The 12,351-nt window shown below is 32.4% G+C and overlaps 1 protein-coding gene across 5 annotated transcripts in view; it reads left to right on the forward strand.

The window, feature by feature from the left end:
* The window catches only part of PHF14 (PHD finger protein 14), a 161,115-nt gene that overhangs the window by 63,457 nt on the left and 85,307 nt on the right, over window positions 1-12,351 (forward strand). For all 5 annotated transcript variants that reach the window (XM_053974350.1, XM_053974358.1, XM_053974366.1 and 2 more), the window contains 2 exons: window positions 4,491-4,541; window positions 4,699-4,820. In XM_053974350.1, coding sequence (XP_053830325.1) covers window positions 4,491-4,541; window positions 4,699-4,820 — 173 coding nt within the window. The remainder of the gene's footprint in view (window positions 1-4,490; window positions 4,542-4,698; window positions 4,821-12,351) is intronic.

A 12,351-nucleotide genomic window follows, 5' to 3' on the forward strand; every position in this document is an offset into this window, starting at 1 on the left:
TTGATCAGGTGTGTCTTTCCACTCAAAATGTTGTGCTAAAAAAGACTAATAAGAAGAATTTAATCTATTTTATCTTTTGCAATTTTTAACTTTTTTTATCAAAGTGTTTCTTTTGTTCTTGTTTAGAAATAATTCTCTTTCATGCTGGCATCTTAATTTTAATTCCTTGACCTTTCTTGGTCTGCTCAGATTACTTTGGGTTGTATTGCTAATAAAATAAGGTACTATTTTTCTCTTTCAGTTCAGTGTAAGGTATGTTCTTTGTGATGCAGTAGCTAAATCTGTTTATTTCAAATAATTACGGCTTTTAACTTGATTTTCCAATGAAAATAAGTTATTCACTTGCCTTCTACTATAGTAGCATTGCCTTTAGTAATTGGTAAACCCATTATTGCAATATTTGATTGAGAGCTATGTATGCCTAAGATAATTAAGTGCTGAAGTGTTTTTTAGAGGAGCTGAAAGGGAAGGATGCTGTTTGAGTATGGAAAAGGTTCTCACATTAGTTGGGGAACACATGGAAAACTTGAAATGTTGGGAGGTGCGATTTGGATGCACTAGAGAAGAAGAAGTTAAGAAGTCACTAGAGAAGGGGAGGAATAGAAATATTTGGTATTGTGGTACTGTTTCAGGAGGTCAAATTTTATTAATTCAATTGGTTTTAGTGTCATTCCTTTATTTGTATTATTTCACTACCATAATTGTGAAAGGAGTAAAATGAAAAATAGAGTCTGCAGTTGTTATGACCGTGGCATGTTTTTCTGAGTTTTTGGGGCAGTTACGGTTATATAGAATCAGCCCTTAGCTATAGGCATCTAATTTTAAATCCTCAGTTGCCTGTGTAGTAAGCAGAGCTGCATTCCATTCTGATGCTGTGGGCTCCAGAGCTCAATGACTGGAGTCTGACTGTTACTAATAAGGGAAGTGTCTGAGCACATTGCACACTTTGCCCTTACTGGAGTGCCCACTGAATGAATTCCAAAGCTGTGTAAACACAGAACTTAGGATGAGACACAACCAAAGACTTACTAGTCAGCAGTCATTAAATGTCAACATTTGAAATAATTTTTCATAGAAACCTTTTATGTCTACATGAAGAAAATTTTATACGTACATATTTTGAGCCACTTTTCATTGTTCAGTACTTTTTTTTGAAATTAGTAATCTTGTTCTGAAGCATCATCTTGTCACAGTTGCCATGTGTGGGTTGTATCTCTCTAATCCACACCTTGCTCTGTTTTGAGCTGGACTGAGTTGTCCATTTGAAATGGTAGAAGTTTTACAGCATTTGCTTTCCTGACTTACTATTTGAACACTTTGGAAATGCTGGGACAAATTTCACAAAATTGTCTTGCTTCATTTTATGATATAGGGCAAGCCTCAGTTGAAGATATCTCTGTAGTATTGAATTTCTGGTATTTTGATTAAAAAAAAAAAATCACTCTCTTTATGGGCATCTTTTACTGGATTAACATCATAAGTTTTGAATATGAACAAGTTTATCTCAGCTGTAATATATGCCATTTAATAGCAAGGCTCCTTGAGCTACTTATAAATAACAAATCTTAAATTGTTTATGGCAAGTACATGCAGTGTTAATATTTTATATTTTCATTCTGAGCCTGCTAATGACAGAAATTATTCAAAGCAATTTAAAATACAGTACTTTGAGGCAAACAGCAATGAATAATATTGAACAAAGTAATCCAGATTTACCTGATTCTTTCCTGTTAACCTGTAAGGTAACTTTAGTGACAACATGTGTAAAATTACAAATGTCAGATTACTGGAGGGCCGTTGCTGAAAATCAAACAATATTAAATTTTTAGTTGTTAATTTGATCTTATTTTTCATGTTGAATGCTGGCAATAGTAAAATGATCTGAACAGAAGCATTGAAAATATGTTTAACTGTGGAGGTACGTTTAGAAAAAGAACTGTAAAATTGCTATTTTAAAAGCATATAAAATATCTACAAATATGTGTGCTAAGATGTTGATTTTAATCTTTGTTTTCCAGTGATTATTGAATAAACACAAGTATGTTTGAAGGTTTAGAAAGCTAATGAAAGAATAATGAAAGTATAATTTAATGTGACATTCCTTGTCATATGTGTCACACATTATATAGCAGACGGGTGAAAACCAACATTTTCTTGGCAAAAGTGACTAAATTAATTATAAACTTTATGTCTCCATTTTGCTGAAGTTTAAATATTTTTCATTATTGCTTAAAATTGAGTTATTAATTTGTCATACTTTCTATTTATAGTCAAAAGTAATGTGATTATTACCTAGATTTCCAAATTATGTATAAGTTTTCAAGATAGCATTACTCTGATGGTGCAAGGCGTGTGCTCTTTGTCTCTTGCTGCTTAAACGTGAAGAGTGAGGACCCTTATACTACCTTTATTGGCATGCACCATTATACCTACTTCTGTGTAATCTTTGCACAGCTGCATTCAGGAGGGCCTCCATAGCTTAAAACTGTCCAAGTGTGTAAATGTTCTTAGGACTAATTCCAGAGGCTGAAAGTAGCAAAATTGGCAGTTAGTGTGCTGGTGTCTGATCAAAATTTTTTTTGTCTAGTTTTAACTTGCAGTGACCTTGAATTGTGTAACATAGTTGACATATAGTCCATGTTACATTAATAACTCTAATATTACACTGATAAATTCATTTATATATACATATATATATATGTATATGAATGAATATACATATACATATATTCATTTTATATATACATATATATATACATATATATATACATATATATACATTTATATATACATATATATATATGTATATGAATGAATATATATATATGTATATATATATGTATATATATATGTATATATATATGTATATATATATGAATATATATATACATATATTCATTTATATTTACATATAAATTCATTTATATGTAGTAAATATTTTTTTCCAAATGTTGGTGCTACTGTATGGCTTGTGGAATGTAGAACACCTCAATTAGTAAATGTATAGTAAATATTGATACATATTAAATGGATAAGGTTTTACTGTTTTTATAAATCACCCTTAGGGAAATGTGAAAGAGAATCCTTATGACAATTAAAGTATTCCAAAGAGCCATGAAATAGACTAGCATTTTCCATTCCACTACATTCATTGCTACTACAGTGTTAAATCATGTCTAAAAATCTTCCCAAACAGAATGTAATTAACATACACAGATCAAAATCTGCAGAAGTATAAAGGCATAGATATGTTGAAGTGAAAAACTGTAAAACAGTTTAAAATAGAGAGCTGTCTTTAATTTGAGGCTAGTATAAATCGCCTTCAAAGAACACCCAAACAGGAGAAGCATTATACTGTTAGCTTCTTTGGATTGAGTTTATCATTGCTTGTGCTTCTAAACTGGTCTAAGATTTTTTTGATGAGCGTTTGTTTACTTTTTCGGAAGTGAACACCAGCTGCTTCAAAAAAAGTTTTAAGAAACCATAAAGTAGGCACTGCTTTTCTTTATCATATGATAAATTACTTCCTAATGTGGTGATTTTTTCCCATAAGAACAAGCATTTCCCTGTTTTTTTAATGTATTTATGTTATTAGTGTCTGTGTGTCAGATATTTTGGGTTACTGGAATAGTCTCTGATGTTTCTTACTTTCTTCCACATCCCTTCTAATAAACTTTCCTGTTTATACAAGAAGGAAAGAGTGATATTGTCAGTTTGTGGCAGTTATATCTCACAAGCAGGTTAATAATGCTGTTTCAAAGATAAAACGTAGTGACTGAACCTGAACTCATGCAGGTTTTATGTAGTAACTTAAAAGGTGCTTGTAAACCTTTGGTACTCACTGGTACAGTCCATGGATACCCCTTGTCCTCCACGCTGTTGGTATTTATACTTTTTTGGCCAACAACAATACTGAAAAAATTTCTAATTCTTGTGTAGAATAATCAGAAACACCTGTTGTGTACCAGTCATATGTTGTTATATGCTACAGCTTGATGAGCATTTGCCATATACCCATTATACTAAGCTTCAGTTTGAAAGTTTTAGTTCTTGTTACTCCTCAAAATCTGTAAGTTATTTTGCATTCTTGTTTTGGTAAAATTCTTTAATTTATTTCCTTTTAATCTTACCACTTGGCTTATAAATGGAGCACATTTTAGTGCTCAACAATTTATTTTAATACACTGTTCATACCAATTTTGAAATTACTAGTTTTGGGAAGTTTGTGCAAAGTCTGTAAGAGATTTTTCAATCTAGTGGCAGTCTTTTTAAAAATAAGATTTAACATACTCAAGTATTTATATTTACTTTTTGGCTAGTTCTGTAGATTTATATTCAAAACGTGAAGCTATTGTCCCAATACTAGCAGTGATTCTGTAGGTAATGATTGAAATTATTTCCTGCTATATGTTTTTGTTGTTAGCAATAATAGATAAATAGCAAAAACATTCTGTTACCTAACATTGAATTTTAAATATATTCTCTTCTAGAGAACTAGAGGAAGAAAACGAAGCTTTGTGCCTGAAGAAGAAAAACCTGAGGTTGGAATATAGTGCTTTGTTTGTTTGTTTTTTTAACAGTTTCACAAAAAATTAAACTTTGGGCTAAAGTGTTACTTTCCATGCCATAATTGAAAATATTTGCTTTCCTTCCCTCCTTTCCCCCCCATTCCTTTCTTTTTGCCTTCTGCTGTGACAGGAACGTATTCCCAGAGAAAGAAGGCAACGGCAGTCTGTGCTGCAAAAGAAGCCCAAGTCAGAGGATTTAAGGACTGAGTGTGCTACCTGCAAAGGCACTGGAGACAATGAAAATCTAGTCAGGTAGGTTTGATACTCTGATCTTATGAGAAGTTAAACTCCCATCTTTATCACTTTGTCAGGAATAAAATGAAGAAAATGTACTTTTTGAAAACACAATAAATTTCCTCCCCTTATTTCAGAGTAACATTACATCAGAAATACTGACTTGATTCACTTATTGATCTGCCAAAAATATTTCTATTTATGTAACTAAGATAATCTGGTTTTCTAACACACTAGGATTAATTTGCTCTCATCAGGGTGATTTGTCAATATTTTAGAGCAGGTCAGAAAGATAAAACAACATTTTAATGATATTAAAGCTACATGAGCAACCTAAAAGTAATTTAATTAAAATAATCAACAATTTTATGAGCTGAAATGTGGATTGTGAAGAATTTATGCTTTAATGCTACCTCCATTAATGCAGATCATGAAGGGTTTTGATAATCATGTTTCTTATCTGAAACAGAAATGATAAAAAGACCATTGAATGATGTTTTAGTAGGTGTAGAAATCTAATTAAAGTATAGAATAGCTGCTATTAAATAGCTACCATTGACCACAACTTCTGCAGATTTTTTATAGCTCACATTGTAGTATTTTTGCAAAGCTGTAAAAACTGTTCACAATTTTTGAAGGAAGAATCATGGACCTTATCAATCAGAAAGTGGGTTTTAAATGCATCTACAGAGATTTCATTAAGATGATCTTATGAGTTCAGATTTAAAAAAGTGTATTGTACTTAGGTACTGTATGCTTCAATGAGATTTTTTTAGACAAGTTCTTCTCTTTAGGTCAGATATAATTGTTGCTTTTAGCTGGAAGGAATACTCCAAAATAAGTGTTTTAGTTTATTTCTGGGAGTCAGAGTTACAAGAAAGATCAGAGTCACTGATGACATAGACAAGCAACACATAGCTGTATAATCAGGATGTGTCACAGGTACAGATGCCTCGTACATACTTAGAATAGCTGGTCTTAGTATCAACCACAGCATATAATTTACCATAGAAGTTGATAAAATCTCAAGGTTGTGTGCCAGAGTGTATTTGTATTTCCAAATTGGAGGCAGAGTCCCTGTACAAGTAACTGTAAGTCATCAGTAACTGTGACTCTCATATATAGACAAGCCACTACTGCAGGGTAATATTAGATCCTGCTCAGAACCAGACTGTGAAACAGAGCGGGGTGTTACAGGGATTGCTCATGCAGTTACACTGATGAGGACTGGTGGCAGCAGGTTTTTATCTGCCCATGACAAGGTAAAGGGCTTTCTTAAGCCCTATAGTTTGCAAGAAATAAAAGATACAGGAAGAACGTTTTGTTGTGGGAAGGAATCCTGGTAAAACACATGCTGTGTTTTACTGTGAAAAAGGCAGTGAATTAGTTTTTTTCTTCAGGCTGTTCTTTGGAAATGTTAAAAATACCAGACTGGAGGACATAAATAAGATGAGAAATGCCATGAGGAGCTGTATACTTAAGTTGCGATTAAAAAATAATGGTAGAAAATTACTGTTATGTCTTGTTTACCACAGAAAAAGATTTTACTAGTAATTTAGATGGGCCAGAAATAAACGTATTACATGCCAAAACCCAACAGGTTCTCTTAAAAATCACTCTCATAATTAGGCCAAGAAACTGTACAGTACTCCTGCATAGGAGGAGTTTGTTATGTTCTAATCCTTTGTTCATAATTCTCTGAAAATATTTCCTTAGATCTTCTTATTTTCCATATTATTTTTTTTTAAATAATTAAATTTCAAACTTGCTTTTCTTCGGATAATTCCTATAAATAGCTTCAACTTTATCTACTTTAGATTACCACTGCTTCTAAAGAGCTGTGGAGGCTTACTTTTGATAATTACTAAATTATGTTAACTCTGCAGTCTAAGATGTGTAGGGGAGTGATCGACAGAGCATTGCTATGTCAGAGAAAGTTTTCGGAAGCTTCTTTTCTATTGCTTTGTCACAAAGTGATGTGAGTGACACTCTGCCTGCCCTGGTGCTTTTTCCTCCTTGTTCCATCATGCAGGACTTCTTTGTGGTGGTAGAAATAGTGTTTTAAATGCAAGTTTATAGGATTCCTTGGAAACAAGACATGTTAAGGCAGGAAAACAAAGTATTTTTTCAATATCTGTTTGTTTGGCACTATCTGTAGTAAAGCCCAAAATTTCTTAGATCTTTATTATTATCTTTGGTCTTCACTAAAATTACTGGATTTAATTTTCCCTCTTTCTAACCCACCTGTAACTAAGAAAAGGGGGATTGTGGTTATGTTATACAAGGGATTTTTCTGAATATAAAAGTTCATCACTGAGTTAAGCAGAAGTATGCAACTGGTTAAACTGAAGATTTAGGGAATAGTCTTGAAGAGCCTTCTGTCTTTTTCTGCTGTCTGTTACTACAAATAGGGCTGGTTACTTGACACTTGGACAATTTGCTTTTGAAAATTGTCGGTTCTTCTAAAGTTTATTTGGCCCTTACTCCAGAGTTGCTATCTGAGTGAGGATTAGAGAAAGATAATGGATTTTTTCATATTTCAAATAATGCAGCAGAAATTTATAATTTATAATAATAATTTATTTAGGAATGAATCTGGGGCAAAAAATATAATCTAACTAGTTCTTACTGTATGACTCTTGGAATTTTTTTTTAGTTGCAGTTTCAGGGTAGCATTGGATGGTTAAGGGATTATTTGCTATATGTTCACTGACTTCACTTAATCTATTGTTCATATGGTTTAAAACCAATAAGTAACTACGGAAGGATTTATCATTAAAAAGTGCATTTCATTCTGATGAGTTATAATGCTTTACTAACTGACTGAATTATACCTTAGTGAATATAGTGATAAAAATTAGGGTGTCTTTAATTATAAGCTTTTGTCTAAAACATGTTGCTTTTATTTCTGTTAATAGTTTAGCATATGTATGTATTATAGACATGTCAAGATAGTGCTTATTTAATCAGTAATGTCAGATAATATAGATAGGCTCTTTCAATATAATAGCATGCACTAGAACTGAAAGTTTAGATTTTGTGGTTTTGTCCACTGGAAAGGCTTATTCTTGTGATCCTTATGTGATGGCTTTTTTTTTTATTATTTTTATAAATTACAGTGAATTTATCTCGTAAATTCTTCTATACATGTCTGTGTAAATTCCATTGAACTAAGTAAACCTGCAATTTTTATCTTTTACAAGAATAATTAGTGGCATAGTCAAAATTTACAGATCTAACAGTGAAAAGTTAATTGAAACCACATACTCAAATGAAGCAAAGTTGGATCTGTAAGTGTCATTGTAAATGAGAGAGCTATAACTGTAATTAGAGGAAAGTGTTGATTTTGAGTATCTTTTTACTCAAATTACCTCTCATTGAGTTTTGAGAGAAAGAGTAGTAAAAGATGGAGGTGTTAAAAGTACTTTATATTTGACAGAGGTTTGATATGGGGCAGGCATGAAGACACAGAACTTTTTAAAAAGAGAGAAGAGGTAAATTTTCCGAGAAACTCAGAAAATAAAGGTTCTGTTTGTTTTTAGAGCTGACCTCTGCTGTTTGTTTCAGAAAGCATTTAGATATGATGCTTCTGTTTTCATTTTGTGAATCTTTTGAAGTCATATATAATTTAGACATTTAAAAGGTTTCCTGAGTGCTTAATTACAGTCTGGCATGAATTGCTTAGAATGATAGATCTTGCAGAGGAATTGCTTTATTCGTAAGTACCTCCTGTTTTGGTTTTGTTCTTTTTTTTTTTTTTTTTTTTTTTTTTTAATGACGCTGTAATTCACTGATGCAAATCTTTAAAAATAGCTCCTCAGTAGTTCTCTTTGGAATGTCATCTCTTTAGAATGTCATATTGAGTAGAAACATAGATAAAGAAGTGTCTTTCTTTCAGGTGGCTGAATGTGGTGAATATGGAGGGCAGGGAGAACCTGCCCTCCATATTGCAGCATTGTACAGATGAAGTGCTTCTAGCACAGTATTACTGTATAATCTGCTTTGGTAAAATGACAAATTAAGATGAACTTAAGTAATTTTAATGTGTAGAACAGTTTTCCAAAGAAGAATCCACAAGCTAATCCAGTTTAAAAACTTTCAAGGGCGGACTTCTAAATGACTGTACTTCTGAAGAAGCAACCTCTTCTCTAAAAATAATTCAGTTTTCAACTGCTGCTATTAAAAAAAAATAAATACAGTATCTGTTGTTTGCTTTAAGATATGCTTGGGTAATATTTTGGAATGTAATGCATTAGATAAAATTGACATCTCAGTAGTAGATTTGAGAAAAGCAGAATAGAGGTATTGTTCTTGTATGGGCCAAAATCAGGTTAAAGAAATCTCTGAAAAACATTCAACTTCTTCATTCAGCAATTTAGAGCAAGCATATTGTAGTACATTCTTTTGTAGTTTTCTGTATTGAGTTTTTCTGCTGTATTGTCAGTTAAGTTAGAATTTTCCATTTTATTTGATTTGCAGTAACTGAGGCAAAATTATGACTTCAACATTACAGAGAAGGTATAAAAGATGAAGGTCATGTATTTGAAAGAATAGAAAATAGAATTTGTTGAAAACATAGATTTGAATGCTGGTTATAAAATATTCAAAAAACATAAGTCTACAAAGCAAATTATCAAGAATGTGTGTAGTATTTATTTTTGAGGCATATATTTACTAGGAAATAATCTAAATATAAAAGTGCTTAATTTTCTCAGTATACTCTCACTTTTCAAGCAGTTTAATGTGCTGCACATACAGTCACTGTACCAAGGCAGACAGGGAAGGTGAGGAGAAGGAAAGGAAAGAAAAGAAAATATATGCAGCGTCATATTTACTAAATAAAAAAACTATGGAGGAAAATTTACTATTAAGTTGACTACAGTATGAGTTATCCAATCATACTATAACTGAAAAATCTTTTAAAGGTATGTGACATCTGTAATTCTGGTGCTACAAATGTATGTATCAAGTTTAGGATGATAATTTATACTGTATAAAGGATTGCGTGCTTAGCTGCACACAGTGGTCACTTTAATTCTGCTTTTGACAGAAAGTGTGTTCTAGACAGTCTGTTTTGAATCCTCTGGAGATCTTCTGTCCAAAAATGTCTCTCACCAGATTTCCTTAATTGTATTTGTCTTGTATAGGTTTAGCTTCGCTTCTTTATTTCTTACATTTCCATGCAAAGGGGCATGCCAAACTTAAAGTTAAGGATTTCTTCCTTACTTGTTCAGCTGTTAGTTTTGAATCTCTTCATGAGCCAAAGTTTATTCCAGAACAAGTACATTAATTATTCATTACTTTAAATGCACTGCAACAAAATTAACAGTCCATGATAGTGATTGAAAGCCTATTATTTACAGTAGAATTTCAGGACCACTAATGTAGGGATTAGTCACACGGAAAATGTTAGTTAAGCCACAATTTGCAGCAATCTTATGTGTTACAGAGGATTACAAATACATTATTTTATTGGAATGAACTAAGAGAATGAAAGAAAACGTAACATTCAGTTGTATCGTTTATTTCTGCTCTATAATTTACTGGGATTAATTCTGTGAGTTAACTTTTCTAATTGCTTTAGTTACCTGTTAGATCATTTTTTGCATCATTGTATTCATCATTGTATTGCCTTCTGAAAAGTTTATTTTTTATTCTAGATAGAAGGATAGTACATACAGTGACAAATGTTCATTTTCTTCACAGAGGACTTTATTCAAATGGAAATTGCATTGCATTTTACTTTCTATAAATTCATATGCTAGGGCAGACATTAAAAAAAAACTGTAGTCATTGTGAAGCTCTCTAGCCAAGTGCCTACAAGTCAGGCATAGGTTTGGTAATAAAACTTGTACAGTTGTAATTCAGGGCTTCTCTAGAAGCAGACTGCTAGGTGCATTTGGTTTTGGGCTATCCAGCTGCCTGAAGGTACTCATGCCTGGAACATTTGCAAAAAGTACATGGCAGACCCCTTGGGTTTTCTGTTGATTAGGCATCAGTTTATTTACCTGGTACCTGCTGGATTTCTTTAGTACGCTTGTCTGTTATTTTCCTGAAATGAGACAGAAAAACCTGAACTGAAGCCCAGGCTACTATTTTCCCTTGATTGTTTTGCTGCTTAACTCTTAGGGAAATTTAAACCATCTAAAGAATAGAAGCTCAGGTTATTGATTTTGTGTTCTATCTTGGTTTGTTTCCTAATACTGTGTAGTCTTGAAGGAACTATCTCATAGTCTGTGTAGAAGTGGTGCAAAACTGAAATGTTGGAGGTATTGCCACATGGAAAAGACCTGCTACCATTCAATTCTGTTATCAGAATTAAGAAATTCAGGCTGGGAAATAGCACAGGAGTATCCAATGTAATTTTTCTGTAAAGTTTAGCACTGAGCCTTTGTTTTGCAAAGGAGAGCAAAACTGCATGAGAAGTTATCTGGCCTGCCATGCTTTCTGATCAAATGCAGGATCGGCAAAGGCTGCTATAAAATCAGAAAGTGATCCCCCACACACACACTCCACAAAAGGTTTTTTTTTTTGTTTTGTTTTTTGGTTTTTTTTTTGTTTTTTGTTTTTTTTTTTTTTGTTTTTGTTTTTTTGTTTGGTTTTTTTTGTTTGTTTTTTTTTGTTTTTTTGTTTTTTTTGGTGGGGGGAAGGTTATTTAATGACATTTCCTGTTAATACACTGGGAAGAATAGAAGAAAAATGGATATTTGTCTTTCTTCAGTGTTACAAAAGTTCTAAAACCCTGTTGGAGCATTATTGTGATATTTGGTGAGGTTTGTTAGTGTTCCTCTTAGAAGTGAATAGGAGAGTGCAGTGTGAGCATTCCCCAATGTTTTTTTTTCCCCATTCTTTTCTGGGCTGTTTATTGATCTGTCAAACCTTCTTGTAGTTCATACTGGGCTTTAGTTTGTAGAAGCTTAGTGAACAGTAGAAGTTTATACTCTTCAGGTATATAATTGTCCAAAGTTAGTAGTATTGATATTTGAAGCATGTTGATCCATAAAGCTTCTGTATCAGGGTCATGAGCTTCAGAAACATGCAACAAGATAACCACTTGTAAATAAGAGAAACTTTCTATAGGTTTACTTTGTTTTCCACTAACAAAGAGTATTTTACCATTTTTTCATTATTGAACTTTTAATACATAGTTATCCTTTTTTTCTGTTCAGTTACAGCTGCTTGATCAAGTCTCTACTGCAATCATGGGTTCATAAATTACAGCTTGAAGCTATATTTTGCAGTTGTAATCTGTTCCCCAGACAGCTAGGTATCTCAGGATTTATTTATTATTTTTCTGCATGCCCTAGGAAATATATGTATCAGAGACCTTTGCTCCTTTTTTTTTTTTTTTGTATTCTATAACTACTAGGATTTATAATAATTTACAAAATGAAAAAATACAATATAGAGGTTCTTGGCTATAAGTAATGAGTGACCTCTTTAGATAAAGCAGTCACTGAATGAGGTGGTTTTTTTTGAAGATTAAAATTATTTCATGAAAAAAAGATGCAGATTTTGAAATCACAGTTTGTGATGGAAGAGGAGAGAC

This window comes from Vidua macroura, chromosome 1 (genome assembly GCF_024509145.1).
Source record: "Vidua macroura isolate BioBank_ID:100142 chromosome 1, ASM2450914v1, whole genome shotgun sequence".
Taxonomy (NCBI): domain Eukaryota; kingdom Metazoa; phylum Chordata; class Aves; order Passeriformes; family Viduidae; genus Vidua; species Vidua macroura.